Genomic DNA, 17,124 nt, shown 5'->3' on the forward strand with positions numbered 1-17,124 from the left:
ATTATATATATATTTAGAAAAAATACTTTTTTAATGAAATTGACTTTTATTATAATTATGATAATGATGTCTGATTATGTTAGGCCAGCAGAGAAGGCCTTGCTGGCTCTGATGGCCCACCACTGAATAATAATAATAATGATACATTTTATTCATAAGCTCCTTTCAAAACTCTCAAGCGCCTTTAAAAGCACTCAAGTACACTTTACAATTAAAAAAAACAATAAACACCTTCATAGTTGAGTGCATGCTGACATGTTATTTTTCATCAATTTTTAAAAACTTCTGTCTTCCTAGGTGAACGTGACCCTTACACGACAGCCAAGAAACCGCTTGTTTTACATATTTTTTGTTTATTTACATCCAAACCACTGCCGGGCATGAACTCGTTGTAACACTTTTATTTTGAAGGGGCCCGCGCTGCTCGCTCGCTCGCTCGCCTCAGACTACCGTAAAGCACAGTGTCGTCAATCGAATCGATTTTGCGAATGGGAGCTGCCTTGACGCAGTGAAAGATTGCAGTAAAGAAGCAAATTTCAGCCAAATATGTGCGAGGAATCGGTGGTCGCTGGGGGAATGGCGTTTGGAAAAGATGACAACGTGTATAAACAGGGTGAGAAAACAGACCCGTGTTGTTTAGTTGCTTTGCCGTTGTGATCAAATGCACTCGCTAATGCATGTCGTTGGACCTCCCCACAGTTTTGGCCTCTTTTCCACTTTGTGACATGATAGAGGAGGACCTGATCCAGAACCCCCAATTCTGTAAACTCATGACTAGCCTGGCACGTCATGTAGATAAAACAGGACTGACTCGCCCACTGAAAACTGACCTGGAGAAGGTATAAACAGGCATTCATAGAGTTAACTCCATCTGCAACACATTTTTGTCTCTTTTAAGTATTATTTTGTTATGCCCTCCTCTTTATTTCTTGCAATTTTCTTCAGGCTGAACAGGAACTGCTAAGCCAGCGGCGTGTCTGGCTGCAGTCTGAGAGCCTTCACAGAGCGCTGCAGGAGATGAGCCAAGACCATAGGATGCGGAAGCATCATTCTACTGTATCGCCTGACGAGAGCATGGTACAGTACAAACACATCCAAGATGAACAAACATCTATGGATCAATTACAGCATTTCTCCCTTTTCACCTGTTCTCAGCTTTACGAGACAATGGAGAAGTGCCTTCTTGTTACCCAGTGTGCAAGAATGCTGGATCCGAGCAACACCACCAATAAGGACCGACCATCCATTCTGGGTTTGACCCCGCAAGATGTCATGGTGCTAATGCCTCCTGAGAAAGTATGTGATCAAAACGCACTTTCGCAAAATGTGGATTGTTCCAATGTTGCTTGTAATTTGCAGAATATACAAAGAATGAAGCAGAGTTTACCCGGCGCACTGGAGAAACACCTCAAGACAAAATGTTTTACTTTCCTCTCCTACTATCGGCCGGAATGGGGTCTGTCTCCCCCCCCCCCCCCATACATAAATTAATCATATGTTGTTTGCCACGTGTGTATGGACATTGATGTGTTTGTGTTATTATTTTTTTCTTAGAGAGTCAGAGTGATCATCTGAAGACCAGTACATTGTCTCATCTCTCAGCGATACTGGATGAAGAAAAAAAAAAGGTTGAGTGTCTGAAGGAAAGCTCCTGGGAAAAGAAAGTGCTCCTCCAAAGGCAGACACAACTTTACCTTTCTGTAAGATGCATACAGAACATTTTGCATTCATTACAGAAACTCAATCATTGTACATGAAGTAGTTTGAAAAAGTGTCAAGCGTGGCATTTCAAGCTTCTATTTCCACTCTCCAGGAGATGACAAATTGTGTCCGGCTTCTTCAGTCCTTCATCCTGGAGAACCGCTTGAAAATCCAGCCTGATTTGGACCGGAAGAAGTTGGAGTATTTTGAAGGCAAATGCGAATTAATCTTGCAAAAAATCATGTAAGCAGTTTAATCTCCATCTCCTAATAGTTTGATCTGTGTTGTCATTGTTTTATTTAAATACAGAATTTATCTAATTATTCCTTCATTATTTTAGGGCTGAAATGGTTTCAATTCAGCTGGATACCTACACAACTGACTCCCTATCCGCCCACAAAGAAATAAGGCAAGAGGAGTTTGGGGAAAAAGAATTTTACATGTTACTGTCTGGTTTTGAAAAACATTCATTTTTTAATTTTCTTTTTATGCCCAAATTGCAGAAAAACCCTGCAATCGGAGCTAGCAGCTTGCCAGGTGGAGAAACAGGTTTTGGAGTCGAAGTTATCTTCCTTTGAGACCCTTGGCAAAGAATTTGGAGCACTGGTGGCAGAATATGGGAAATTACGAGAGAAAATTGATATCAAGAAATGGGCTCAGAAGGAATTTACCAAATACAATGCCAAGTGATGATTCTAGCTGAACTGTGGTGACTATGATAATATCATCAACCCCCCTCAGAAGGTTCTGAATATATTTGTCCAGATTTGGAATCAATCTTTGTGATATTTGATATACACTGTATACTTTACGTGTGTTCCAAAAGTGGACTCAATTAATAAACGTGACATGAGGACAGGTTCATTTTTAGGGCTTGTCTGCAATTTTCCCCTTTTAATTTCACCATTTTATGCAAATTCTTGATGTTCTTTTTTATCTGAATCATAACCGAATGGCAGTGGTTAACTGGACAGTAAATCAACATGTTTTTTAAATCGATTGGTGCATCATTTCATCAGGTCGGAGATCGTTCATATATTTATTTATTTTTCACTTTGTGTTTGTCTTTAACATTCTGATTGTGAAAAGCTTAATTTCAGCGAATTGCTCTAAAATATTAACTTACTCCAAATATACATTTGCAGCCGCAAATGGAGACCTACATCACTGATTTTGCTCGAGATGGTATAAGTCCGATCGACCCGTTTCCACCTGCTGCCATTCATAAAAAGGCAATTATGGATTTATTTTACTTCATTTCAACTTCATTCCGCCGTTTGCTGCTGGGCTGTAAGACCTTTGTAAAATAGTGTGCCTTGCCTCAGAACCGCGACAAACGTACGTACGCAAAGATTGGGAATACAATGAAAGCGGGCAAAACAAACGCGAGAAACGGAATTTTATGTGGTGCACATTAAATTCCACAAGAGGGCAGCAAAAGACCATATAAGGAAACATTACAATCAAACCCCAGCGACATTTTATTTTTGTTCCACGCCTATCGTGCGTTACTCAAGCCTTGTTTTTACAACTCTTTCTTTAGCATTGCTAAATTTTCCAGCGACAATAAACAGAACTGAGTAGATTTGGAGCCGGAAGTGAGCGCGAGGAAAGCATCCCGCTTAGCCCCTCCCCCTGTTTGGCCTCCTCTCATCAGCATCACGAGAAGCGGCCGCCCCTCCGCGACGTCGAACCGCTGCAGCTGGCTGGCTGGCTGGCTGGCTGACTGGCCCACAAGGGACACACACGCGTCGTGGGTGTTTATACACGTACGGTATACATCTGGAAATCACTTTACATCGTTATGTCCGAGGTCCGGAAATTCACCAAGAGGCTTAGCAAGCCCGGGACGGCAGCGGAAGTCCGACAAAGCGTGTCTGAGGCGGTGAGGAGCTCCGTGGACCCGGTGGTGAGCAATAAGATTTTTTTGTTGTCTTTTTATTGCCGAGCTAATGTGCTTTACTACGCCAAAAGACAGAGGTATCCCGTCATTCACAAGCAGTCACTTCCTGTCAGTATTATGATTTTTAAATCGGATTACATCTACGAAAGTTTACATGTATATTAAAGTACCAAAAAAATGGATAATAAAAAGTGATAGAATATTTTATGGGGTCCATCCACTGATAAAGTGAATTGAAGCACAATATCGTCCAGCTTTCCGCAGCTCCTTTTGTCTGCCTGTTGGACAGGACATTCTTGCCTTGTCATGTCTGATGGAGTCAGCCACATGGTGCAGTGAAGCACAGTGTAACCATGGACTCATTCATTCATATGCAGCGTTTTTTTCCTTTCTTGAGTTAATAGCACCCGTAGCTGGCTGCAGTCATGAGGGGATTAGGCGGTCAGTGGTTTGATGCAATCCTAGAAGAACCCTGCTGACCCAGCGCTGGTTGCGCATGGATTTGGTTCCACAGTGTCAAAAGTGTCGCTTTGCTTACTCCGATCATCTGGAAAAGTAGAAAGTGATCACTTTTTTTGTGATTTGCTGTAAATTTGTGCGTTCGGTTTTATAAGGTCGAGCCCATGGTGGATTCGTGATTTCGATTTGATATGTGAGAATGCAGTTTGGATCATTAGTGGGAATTCCTTCAAATGTACTTCCTGCGACTCTGTGTTTAGCGGTCCTCTCTTTTTGCCCCTCCGGGGTGTTTTTGTGGTATGTTGCTACATGATGAGTCTCATTTTTTTGTCTGTACTGGGATTATAATAAATCGTGAATTTTATGTCATTTACATTTTTTAAGTTACTTTTTGTTTATTTTTTATTAGCTTTAGCAGTCGTTCTACTTTTTGTTTTGTTTGTTTGTTTGTTTTTTAAGGGTAAATCCAGTCAAAAAAATTCTTGAAGATAATGTGTTCTCTGCACATTAACTTGTCTGAACACAGCATTCTGATTAATTTTCTATTTGTGAAATATGAATTGAAGTAGTAAAATACACTCATATTTATCCATTTCAAGGAGGCGGCCATTTTGCCACTTCCTGTCGCCTGAAAATGACATCACAGTTGGTCAGGGTTCAACTGTTTTCTGACTTGGCTCATGAGACGTAAGTCGAGGCGTGATTGGTCGCTACCTGAGCCACGAGCAGCTATGATGTCATTTTCAGTCCACAATCTGTTGCAAAATAGCGTCCCTCTGGGTCCCCGGATAGTAAGTGATGGATTTTTTTGTGCTTATTTTGTATTCTACCTAAATGAAATATTAATCACAATACTGTCTTTACACTTGTGGGGCTGCAGTATTTTAAACACCATTTTTGACTTGTCCTTAGTATGCAATACATAAATGAATACATAGACAAATACATAAATAGATAGACAGGTAGATCAACTGCAATTCTCAGACTGTTTGACCTTACTTCTTCCTCACAGACATATTTGTATGTATTTTTAGTTTGCTAAATGTAGTGTTTGTCCTCTATATGCACATAACAACTATTAAGGAGCATCATGGTATTCACTGGACATGTGTACGCATACAAAATCAGATTCATTGTATGAAGTGTGTCAGAAATGTTCCAGGACTGGTTGGTTGGGTTAAAAAAAGGGATACAAATGACGCTTTGCTCTTGTTTTTATTTTTCTGCTATTGTTGTTGTTGGTGTTGTGAAACTGCTGCTCATGAACTGACAGGGCTTGTCATGCTGGTAAAAAATTTGTTGGATGCACTCATCCGCACGCTTGCATGAATGCACATGTTGCCCCCCTTATGTAAAGCTCACCGATATCATCTTCAAAACCCCAAGTGTGTCCTTTACAAGACATTTCTTATAGCCCGCAGATTATTTACACGTACGTACAAAAAAGTAGCAAAGTCTTTTGACTGCCTGGCCCCCTCCCGCCGTCACCTTCTTGTGTGTAACATGATCTGCCCCGCCGGTCCTGCTCAAAGCTGGCCCGTGACTTATGGCTCTGCGGTTGAGCTTGTTGCACATGACAGGAAGGAGGACTGCTGCTTTTGGGCCCGAGCGTGTGCGCCGACCTCAGCAGACTATAACCTTGCGCACAAGTGGCCAAGTTCACACAGTAAAAAGATTTGTGAGCGTTGATTTTTTTAATATTATCATTTTTAAATCATTGCTGCCTAAAGTGATTTTCTTGGGAATCAATATGATTTGACAAGTGAGGATCAACCTCACTTTTCAAGGAAACTCAAAAAGTGGAAGTTATAGTACGGCATCCTGTGTTACGTTGTCTGTGTTTTTATGTCTTCACATTTCCATTTCTTGTGAGTTCAGGGTAGATTTCAAAGCACAATATAACTGTCAGACTTTAATATCCACTCCCCCCCCCCCCACCAGGAGCAACCCAAATTTATCGAACCCCTGGACTACGAAGCGGTGGTGTTCCAGAGAAAGGCTCAAATCCACAGTGACCCCCAACGAGATTTGCTGCTCTGCCCCGTCGACGATGTTTCGGTGATGTCTTATTTCTTCCGCTTGAATGAAGTGTAGCTGCGAGCCAATTGGCTGAGACAAAAAAAAAGAGGGGGTGGGGGTGGTGAACAGCGACATGCTACTCAACCAGACTTTGCAGTAACACATTCCTAAAAATGTCATGAGCCTTTTCCGTACCCAAAAAAACATTTCCATTCATAATAAAGTTTTTGGAGCCACAGTCTATGATTATATAATGTTTGCGTTTACCATTGAGGGATTTGTTTCTACGTAACTAACAACAAACACACATTTTCCTTTTTTGCTGTTTTGGAGTCCAAATTGGACCATACGGAGGGTGGAATTTATTTTCTTCCCCCCAAACTTTCTCTTAAATGAGATCCAATACAATGTAGCCAGACACCACATATGTTTTGATTTATTCATAAAACTACTTTCACCCTGAGACAATCGATGTGACGCTTTTGTTTGCTTTCGTTATTTTTTTTCTTCTTTCCATGCACATGCAGGAGTCCCAAATATCCCGACAGAGACGGACCGTGGTTCCCTCTGTGCCGCAGAATGCTGAGCGGGAAGCCAGGAGTTTGTTTGCCAAAAGGGTACGACAGTGCTAACTATGACAATGTGTTGCTGGTTAAAGGATCGTAACGTAGAAGAACATTGCTTCAGTGTCAGTCGTGGGTTGAAAGTGAAAGTCAACATGCCAAATATGTGCCTACCCTGGCATTCTGATTAATACTGATTTTGTGGCATATGAGCAAAGCAGCAAAACCCACTTTTTTTTTAACAGTGAGCGGCCATTCTTCTTCCAGAGGTCAGGTAACGATCAATCGCAGCTCATCTCCTATAGAACTGAGCTCTGGTTGGTTGTTAATTGAGGCCTGAGCATCTGTGATGTATTTTTCAGTCGACAGAGGACTAGAGGGCTGCCTAGAACATATTGTTAAAAAATAAAAATAAATAAATAAAAAGATAGATAAATAAATACATGGCGAAATAGATAAATAGGTAAAGACATAAATAAATAAGCAGATACATAAATGAATATGAAATAAATCTAATACTACTACTACTACTACTACTACTAATAATAATAATAATAATACATTTTATTTATAAGCGCCTTTCAAAGCTTTCAAGGACACTTAAATACATAAATAGGTGTGTTGACTCATTTACTGCCAGACGATGTGCAAAAATGTGTCCACTCCTGTGCCAGGGTTTTTGTCATTTTCACTCAAATTGCAAGACCCACAGAATATTGACTTCTAGGACTACATAAACATTCAATGCAGCGTAAGAAACCCTAGACTCTCTTCTTTCATCAGAAAATAAAAGTCCATTTTGATCTTACTTGGTTGTAGAGTTATCTGCATTGAAAGTGGGGGCAGCTGTACAAAAGGTGAATACTGCCCCCTCGTGGGAGGGAAAAACATTGCCAGAGGTCTGACCGAAGCTTGAAACGCACACCCCCGCAAGAAAAAACAAAACTCAATCAAATGGCGCTCCAGGTCATGCTTTTTAATTCCGGAATAAGTTCGGGATTGGGAGCGAATAAATTCATAAATAAATTGCCATATTTTCTGTACTATAAGGTGCACCTAAAACAAAAGTTATTTTTAAAAGCTGACAATGGCCCTCATAATCCAGTGTGCCTTATGTATGGAAAATGTTTTAAAATATGTCATTCATTGAAGGTGCCCCTCATAATACGGTGCTTACCTTATGTATGGAAAAGGTTTTTAAATATGTCATTTGTTAAAGGTGGGCCTTATATTTCAGAAAATACGGTAATTAATTAATACATGAAAAGGGGGTGGTAGTTTATGTCCCCTTTAAGGAAAGCATTTAGCGATGCTTTGTAGTCCTAACTGGCAGGATTTTAACTTGTGTGATTTTTAGTGGACTCCTGCCAAGCTGCGTTAAACAGATCCGTGTGTCCTTGTCGTCTGCTCGGCTAAGCACTATTAAAGCTGGCTTAGGTGAGGTTTCCCAACATGTGTAAGTAGGTCCTTTTTCCCCCAACAATGCCCCAGAAACAACTCAACTTTAGTCCAGGCCTGTGAGTCACAGTCAGAGGACAGAATTTTCTTGCAGTGGTGTGCTCCTGTCATTAGCGTGTGTGTTTGTGTGTGTGTGTGCGTGTGTTTGGCAGTGCATCAACATGTACAAGACCGACTGGCATGTCATCAACTACAAATACGAGGCCTATTCTGGCGACTTCCGCATGCTACCGAGGTAAGGTGGGGGAGGAAGTTGTGTTTACTACCATGGCGGTGGTTCGCAGCTGAGTTGAAGTGAAAGCCGAGAGCTGCTTCGAATCATTCTCCCCATGTGGCTCTCTCTTTCCGTAGCAAAGGCCTCAAGGCAGACAAGCTAGCGGCTCAGGTGTTTGAGGTTGATGAAGACGCCAAAGATGAGGTATGGGGAATGCGTGTATGTGTTGGGGGGGTGTCAACTAATTTAACGTCACCAAGCTCTCAATCATCACACATGCCTTAAACACACGGGGTGTCCAACTGATGCGCGGTGCTTCAATCCAGGAAGCAATGTGATCAACACAGGGCCGTAAAACCAGAAGCCGTCTGTGAAAGGTCTATAAATAGCCCCGCCCTTATTGATTTCCCCCTCGCAGTCCCTCTGGCCGGATGCGCATGGATTCAAATAGAGAAATTAGAGAAAATAACTGCCGCTCTGTCATATAGGAAGGAGATGGGGTGGGGGGGCGGACGCATGGGTGGCTCTGTTGCTTCATGAAACCACGTCATCGCCAGCGTTTGGCATTTTTCAAGGTTTTTTAAATTCACTTAATTTTTAATTTGTAATCATTTTTTGGAGCTGGTATGTCACTTCATAGTTTAATTATTTTTTTAATTGTAATTTCTTTCTGAAAAATGGTTTGTTTTAGTTTAGTTACATTAGTTGTAGTTTTTTTGTTTTATTTATTTACTTATGTATTCAATTATGTATCTATTTATTTATGTATATGTGTATTTATTTATTTATCTATTTATTTATATGTGTATTTATTTTTTGTTTGTTTATTTAGTTATATTATTATTTTTAAAACTATGCAGCATATGTAAAGTGCAAGATATTTTTAAAAAGTCACAGTGGGGTCTAACAAACTCAACGACAATTCTCTGTTTGGCTTTCCTTCGCCTGTCAAGATGTACAGCGATAACGAGATGAATGCATTTGAAACCTAAAAAAACTTGTGAGTGATATCAAGTGCCAAATACAAAAAAAAGAACATCTTTGCCGTAACTATCATTTTAGTGAGCAAATGTAAAATGTAGTTTCACTTGGTTTTAGTTTTGGTCACAAACATTTTCGTTGTCATTTTGTGTCATTGAAAATAGTTGTTCAATGATATTTCTTTCCAAGATTTAATTGCTGTTATGGAATATCATCGACAGCTCATTTCCAGAAAAAAACAATCGACATTGATTTTGTGTGTGTCAGGACACGTCGTCACTGTGCTCGCAAAGGGGCGGCATCATGAAGCAGGGCTGGCTTCAGAAAGCCAACATTAACAGCAGCCTATCTGTCTCCATGAGGGTGAGTCACCACCACCGACATGGTGGCTCGCACACACAAACAGAAGCTTACACGTCCACCGCCGTCCTTGCAGGTGTTCAAGAGAAGGTACTTCTACCTGTCCCAACTTCCGGATGGTTCCTACATCCTCAACTCGTACAAGGATGAGAAGCACTGCAAGGAAACCAAAGGCTCCATCTACCTGGACTCTTGCATTGACGTCATTCAGGTCGGGGGAGCGTGAATCGCAGTGTTGCATTTACGACGTCCACATCCGCTTAGATTTTTCTTTTTGAGATACGAGCGCTTTTAAATCTGCTTCTCCTCATGCCGTGCATGTGGCTGCCTGCTGCCAGAAAGCTTTTTGTTTGATGAAGCGACTCACAAGATGAATGGGAAAGTCTCATTCGGGCTAATGGGTCCCGATGGGAAATCTTGTAATTTATCCCTGGGCGTGTGGATTCAGTCCCAAACCCCTCCCCCCCACGTTCATTGATAATATGAGTTTGTCAATTCTAACCCATCCAAAGTACACAAATCTTCCTCTCTCCTCCAGAGCCCAAAAATGCGTCGGAACGGCTTTGAGCTGAAGATGCAAGAGCGCTACAGCCACTTTCTGGCAGCTGACAGCGAAGCAGAGATGGAAGAGTGGGTGACGACGCTTAAACAGGCCCTGCAGAACAGCACCGAAGCCTGCCAGGAGAAGCGGAATGGAGGAGAATCCCTGGATGGTGCCTTGGGTGAGACGAGGAAAACCCGGTTTAAAAAAAAACAACAACTTTTTTTAAACTCAACATTGCAATATATTTTAAGGCCCTCGTCCCATTTATTTTTATTATATATATTTTTATTATATTTATTAATTGTATTTATTTATTATTTGTTTATTATTGTTTAGTTTTAAACAAACAGCCAATAAGAGCATATGTGTTACAATTAACATCTACTATTTTTTGTTCTTACAGGCGAGCCAAAGCGGCATTGTTTATATTTCATATTTCATACACAAGTCAACTCAATGTTCTTCACACCAAATTTTTTAGCGACCATAACAGTAAAAGCCATTGGAGAGCAAAGCAGAAAAAAAACAAGAAGCTTACAAAAATTACTCAAAGAACGTATATTGTAATGTGCAATATACGCAAAAATATATTCAAATTTAAGAACATTTATACTATTTTTTAATTTCTGTTAGGAGCGTATTCCACTTGCGAACAGCACAACGGCTTAATGCAGCTTCACTGTGTTTACTTTCACCTCTGAGCACCACTAAATGGTCCCGAGTTTGCAGATTTCTATTCAAGAGATTCAAGATATCATCATATATCCAAAGGCAGTTTATTTGTCTATTTCAGTTCCTTTTTGTTTACCAAACCTGTTGGCTTGTGGCCATTTTAAGTGTTCACGTTGTTTAGCCTCTATAAGAAATTAAAGTGGCTTCTTGTTGACGTAGTCTGCACCATGCCTGATTTTTTTTTTTGCCATCCCAACCACTGCCCTGTCCAATCAGATGATGACACCACCAGCAAAAGTGAGAGCCTGCCAGAAGGTCTGGGGAGGAACCTCCAACCCGAACTTACAAAGGTACATATTATCTACCTACATATTATATCCATAATATTCATTGCGTGTACACAAATGCAGAACTGCTCAAAGGATTTATTTCCACTATGTTGGTCCATTTTTCTTTTTAGATGCCTTAACGCATCCTAATTGAAATGGATCCCAGAACCGGTCCGATTTTTTTTCATGTCATAAATGAAGAATAAACTCTCTCAACCTTTTTTGTGTGTAGTATGCGCGGGAGACGGAGCAGCTCAATAAGATGAACCGTAACGAAGGCAGGCAAAAGCTTTTCTCCCTCGACCCCGAGACACAGAGGTTGGATTTTTCCGGCATCGAACCGGACGTGAAGCCATTCGAAGAGCGTTTCGGCCGGCGTATTGTTGTTGGCTGCCACGATCTGACTTTCAGTCTCCAAGGCTGTGTCAGTGAAAAGGGTGATGGTGTCCTGACCAACGTATGGTGTCATTTTTTTTTCCACTTCATTTGTCTCGCTCGGCCCGTCAGATAAATGTGTGATTCGATTTCCAGGTGGAGCCTTTTTTTATCAGCCTTGCGCTTTTTGACATCTCCAAAAACTGTAAGATTTCCGCCGACTTCCACGTGGACCTCAACCCGCCCTGCGTGAAAGATATGCTAACCGACGCCGTGGGCCAGCTGTCGCCTTGCTCTGACTCCGAGGGAAGCGGAGGAGGAGGAGGAGGGAGCAAGCCTTTAATGAGCTGCGACCCGGGATGGGGGGACTGCCTGCCTGTCCTTCAAAGAGTATCCGTGGCTCTGCTGCATTTCCCGACGCAGGTACAAACGTGCCCGTAAGCCTTGATCAGCGACGGGACTTCAAGGGCAAACCTGACCCGATGCTCGAAACAGTCGCCCGCAGATTTCACCAACGTCTTCTCTATCTACTCTTAGGCCATTTTTTCAGTAACCAACCCCCACGCTGATATCTTTCTGGTGGCCCGTGTGGAAAAGGTGTTGCAAAACGGCATCGCCAATTGCGCCGAGCCGTACATCAAGACGTCTGACACCAACAAGGTCTTTGTTTGCCCTAAAAAGACACTTAATAGTCATAATGCCATCCCCATTGCTCATTATCCTCTGTCTTCCCAGACCGCTCAGAAGGTCCTCAAAGCGGCTAAGCAGACGTGCCAGCGCCTGGGCCAATACAGGATGCCCTTTGCTTGGGCTGCTAAGTAAGACCGCGGCACATTCCAAACATTTCGTCAAGATGAGACTTTCAGATGTCGCCATAATGTGTCACCCCCGCTAGGCAAGTGTTTAAGGACGCGCAGGGCAGCCTCGACATGGACGGCAAGTTTTCTCCTCTTTACCGCCAGGATAGCGGAAAAATCTCCACTGATGACATCATCAAGCTGCTGGCTGACACTAGGAAGTGAGTCACGGACACACCCATGTTATTTTAACTTTTTTTCAATCCAAACAGAATTGTTTTTTTTTTTTTTCATTTATTAAATATAGTAGAAAGCCTAAAATAAATAAATAATATCGTATTTATTCGTTCTTTCATATATATATATATATATATATATATATACAGTAATCAGAATCATCTTTATTGCCAAGTATGTAGAACACACAAGGAATTTGTTTCCGGTAGAACACGCTGCACTAGTATCGTTGTCAAAAAAAAAACTGCTAAGTGGCACTATACAGTTCCATTTTGGCTACTGTTGAAAGAGTTCAAAGAGTTAATGGCTTGGGGGAAGAAGCTGTTTAAATGTCTGCTGGATTTGGTGCGCATGGATCGGTAGCGCCTGCCTGAGGGGAGTAGCTGGAAAAGGTGGTGGGCAGGGTGCGGAGGGTCCAGTAGGATTTTCCGCGCCCTAGTTTGGATTCTTGCAGTGTGCAAGTCCTCGAGAGTGGGTAGGGCGGTGCCAATGATTTTTTCCGCCGTCCTAACTGTCCGTTGAAGTCGGATTTTGTCCATTTTTGTGGCGGCCCCGAACCAAACGGTGATGGAAGAACACAGGATGGATTCGATGACAGCCGTGTAGAAATGTTGCAGCACCTCCTGTGGCAGGCCATGCTTCTTTAGCAGCCTCAGGAAGTACATTCTCTGTTGGGCCTTTTTCAGGATAGAGTTGGTGTTGACCTCCCACTTCATGTCCTGGGAGACTGTGATTCCCAGGAACTTGAAGGTCTCAACGGTTGACACCAGGGAGTTGGATAGTGTGAGGGGTAGCTGTGGTGATGGATGTTTCCTGAAGTCCACGATCATCTCAACTGTCTTGAGCGTGTTCAGCTCCAGGTTGTGACGGCTGCACCAGAGCTCCAGCTGCTCCACTTGTTGTCGGTACGCAGACTCGTCGCCGTCTTTGATGAGACCGATGACCGTGGTGTCGTCTGCGAACTTTATGAATTTGACAGCTGGGTGCGTTGAGGTGCAGTCGTTTGTGTAGAGAGAGAAGAGCAATGGAGAGAGGACGCATCCCTGCGGGGCTCCAGTGCTCGTGGTTCGTGTTGTGGATGATATATTTCCCAGTCTGACCTGTTGTGTCCGTCCTGTCAGGAAGCTGAGGGTCCACTGGCAGATCGTGGGGGACACACCAAGCTGGAGAAGTTTGGGGATGAGGAGTTCTGGGATGATGGTATTGTAACAGTAAAGTCTCGTTATATCGATATCGGATATATCGATAGTCCCGGTTATATCAATACTATTTCTATGCACGCACGTAGAAAATTACATGCAAACAGGGTCGGATATATCGATAGTCCCGGTTATATCGATATTTTTTCGGACTCCCTTGAATATCGATATAACGAGACTTTACTATATATATATATATATATATATATAGGAGCCCTTGGCTCCTCTCTGAGCCAAGGGCTCAGAGAGGAGCTGGAGAGAGCCTGGAAGGTAAAGGTGACAGTCGTGCCTGTGGTGGTCGGAGCACTTGGGGCAGTGACCCCCAAACCCGACGAGTGGTTGCAACAGATCCCGGGAACAACATCGGATATCTCGGTCCAGAAAAGCGCAGTGCTGGGAACAGCACGGATACTGCGCAGAACCCTCAAGCTTCCTGGCCTCTGGTAGAGGACCCGAGCTGAAATGGGGACAGACACCACCCATGGTCGGTGAGATGAGGATTTTTTTTTTTTTTAAGGGGGGGGGCAACACGTAAACGGGGGAGCTTTGATATGGCATGTCATTTTATCATTGGGTTCATGGATTGCGTATCTAACATGCTTTTTGTACAGTAGTGAAGTGAAAAATAAATTTGTGCATAAAATAAAAACGTCTTTACACTTTTTTAATGACTATTTCCTTTCAAAAATGCCACCAATGCAAAATCCTCACGTTCTATTTACACGAAACCACGAAAAAAACAGTGATTGTTGCAAGTGATATAGATATCTGAATGCTACACAATTAAATACAGTACATGCATGAAAAAAACAAAACTGCAACGTTTACATTATTTACGTTGATGAAGTATGTTTGGTCTGAGAACCGTGTTGCGCCCAAAAGCCGCCATTATATGGCATCCAAGCGCCATATAAGAAACGGAGGTCGCCTTTGTGCCTCTTTTTTTGGGGGGTGAGAGATGTTCCCCCAATGTTGCCTCAAAATGGCACATATAATTCTTTAATCGATTGCAAACATGTCTGCCATTGTTGTCGCCATTGTTGAAGACGGTAGAAAATGTCGGCTGCCACACACGAGCTGGCGTCTGCTACACGGGAGCTGGTCACGTAACAAACTCATGTGACCACGTCACGTGACCAAGTCGACCAATGGCGCGACCGATACAGCGACCGATATAGATTTCGATAATGGTGGTTCTGTGTAGAAACCCCTAAGCAAATATCGATTCACCTTAAAGAGCAACCGACGTCCCCGGACAAGTCGTGTCCATAATTTGTAAAATCACTTCAAATGACTTCTACTGAGCGTATTTTAATAAGATTCCACCGCATATAGCTATATTTTATGTTTTAAGACTCATGCTGAATATTCAGGAAGTCTTGTTTTTGAGTTGGTGACGAGTCCGTCCGTGACGTCACGAAAGGACCACCCACTGACCGTGAAAAGGACGCATTGTCGCATTGTCCTTCCATCACGTCAATGTATTTTACTGTAGTTGTTTTGTCTGGGGACCTCGTGTTGCACCCAAAAGCCGCCAGAGGGCGTCCAAGCACCATTTAAGAATTTATCAGCCTGTGGAAACGGAGGTGGCCACAGGATGTCGCCATTTTGTGCCTCTTTTTTTGTGAGAGATTGTCCCCCAATGTTGCCTCAAAATGGCCCAAATAAATTCTTTAATCAATTGCAAACATGTATGCTTTGCTCTTCAGAACTATTTGAATCATATTCTTAACTGGATGTGTAACAAGAAAGCATATTCTCCAAATCTGAAGCCATTGTTTTGATTCACAAGCAATGCAAGACGTCTTGGCGTGACGTCACGAAATGGGGGCGGGACTTTCTGCCCAATTCGCAGCTCAATTTTTTTGCAGATTTTGGACACTTTAAGTCATTTTTATTGGTGTTTTGCATTTGACTAAAAATATCATTCTTATAAAACAACAAAATCCTTCATTAAACCGGTCTGGTGGGGTGAGGTTCAATTTGGATCGTTCATACAATAGCCTGCTTATAGCTGTGTCCGGCGCCGCCATGGCTGGACATTAGGGATATATAAATAGGGCCGATACGACCAGTCAGACTTTAGTTCGCTGACGACTCCCTTGAATATCGATATAACGAGACTTTACTATATATATATATATATATATATATAGGAGCCCTTGGCTCCTCTCTGAGCCAAGGGCTCAGAGAGGAGCTGGAGAGAGCCTGGAAGGTAAAGGTGACAGTCGTGCCTGTGGTGGTCGGAGCACTTGGGGCAGTGACCCCCAAACCCGACGAGTGGTTGCAACAGATCCCGGGAACAACATCGGATATCTCGGTCCAGAAAAGCGCAGTGCTGGGAACAGCACGGATCCTCAAGCTTCCTGGCCTCTGGTAGAGGACCCGAGCTGAAATGGGGACAGACACCACCCATGGTCGGTGAGATGAGGATTTTTTTTTTTTTTAAGGGGGGGGGCAAACGTAAACGGGGGAGCTTTGATATTGCATGTCATTTTATCATTGGGTTCATGGTATCTAACATGCTTTTTGTACAGTAGTGAAGTGAAAAATAAATTTGTGCATAAAATAAAAACGTGTTTACACTTTTTTTAATGACTATTTCCTTTAAAAAATGCCACCAATGCAAAATCCTCATGTTCTATTCACACGAAACCACAAAAAAAACAGTGATTGTTGCAAGCGATAAATATATCTGAATGCTACACAATTAAATACAGTACATGCATGAAAAACCAAAACTGCAACGTTTACATTACTTACGTTGATGAAGTATATTTGGTCTGAGAACCGTGTTGCGCCCAAAAGCCGCCATTAGAGGGCATCCAAGCGCCATATAAGAAACGGAGGTGGCCTTTGTGCCTCTTTTTTTGGGGGGTGAGAGATGTTCCCCCAATGTTGCCTCAAAATAGCACATATAATTCTTTAATCGATTGCAAACATGTATGCCGTTGTTGTCGCCATTGTTGAAGACGGTAGAAAATGTCGTCTGCCACACACGAGCTGGCGTCTGAAAATGAATATGGCGTCTGCTACACGGGAGCTGGTCACGTAGCAAACTCACGTGACCACGTCACGTGACCAAGTCGACCAATGGCGCGACCGATACAGATTTCGATAATGGTGGTTCTGTGTAGAAACCCCTAAGCAAATATCGATTCACCTTAAAGGACAACCGACGTCCCCGGACAAGTTGTGTTCATAATTTCTAAAATCACTTCAAATGACTTCTACTGAGCGTATTTTAATAAGATTCCACCGCATATAGCTATATTTTACGTTTTAAGACTCATGCTGAATATTCAGGAAGTCT

At 42.5% G+C, this 17,124-nt stretch overlaps 2 protein-coding genes across 3 annotated transcripts in view; both read left to right on the top strand.

Annotated features, from left to right (window-relative positions):
* Positions 1–445: 445 nt before the first annotated feature.
* On the top strand, positions 446–2,565 carry haus4 (HAUS augmin-like complex, subunit 4). The gene is made up of 9 exons (XM_089018096.1): positions 446–613; positions 700–839; positions 946–1,077; positions 1,156–1,296; positions 1,360–1,456; positions 1,555–1,700; positions 1,814–1,944; positions 2,042–2,110; positions 2,205–2,565. Exons 1-9 carry the CDS (start codon positions 547–549, stop codon positions 2,389–2,391), a joined length of 1,110 nt encoding a protein of 369 aa, XP_088874222.1. The 5' UTR covers positions 446–546; the 3' UTR covers positions 2,392–2,565.
* Positions 2,566–3,364: 799 nt separating this feature from the next.
* dock11 (dedicator of cytokinesis 11) overlaps positions 3,365–17,124 on the top strand; it is a 35,474-nt gene continuing 21,714 nt past the window's right edge. For both annotated transcript variants that reach the window (XM_088990571.1, XM_088990572.1), the window contains exons 1-14: positions 3,365–3,610; positions 6,005–6,121; positions 6,610–6,699; positions 8,256–8,338; positions 8,455–8,521; positions 9,566–9,661; positions 9,735–9,869; positions 10,197–10,380; positions 11,151–11,224; positions 11,436–11,660; positions 11,735–12,001; positions 12,116–12,238; positions 12,314–12,396; positions 12,474–12,596. In XM_088990571.1, the coding sequence (XP_088846697.1) occupies positions 3,506–3,610; positions 6,005–6,121; positions 6,610–6,699; positions 8,256–8,338; positions 8,455–8,521; positions 9,566–9,661; positions 9,735–9,869; positions 10,197–10,380; positions 11,151–11,224; positions 11,436–11,660; positions 11,735–12,001; positions 12,116–12,238; positions 12,314–12,396; positions 12,474–12,596 (1,772 nt within the window). In that variant the 5' untranslated portion in view covers positions 3,365–3,505. The remainder of the gene's footprint in view (positions 3,611–6,004; positions 6,122–6,609; positions 6,700–8,255; positions 8,339–8,454; positions 8,522–9,565; positions 9,662–9,734; positions 9,870–10,196; positions 10,381–11,150; positions 11,225–11,435; positions 11,661–11,734; positions 12,002–12,115; positions 12,239–12,313; positions 12,397–12,473; positions 12,597–17,124) is intronic.

The sequence above is a fragment of the Hippocampus bargibanti genome, linkage group LG02, assembly GCF_051943395.1.
Source record: "Hippocampus bargibanti isolate YZ-2025 linkage group LG02, ASM5194339v1, whole genome shotgun sequence".
In the NCBI taxonomy this organism is placed as follows: domain Eukaryota; kingdom Metazoa; phylum Chordata; class Actinopteri; order Syngnathiformes; family Syngnathidae; genus Hippocampus; species Hippocampus bargibanti.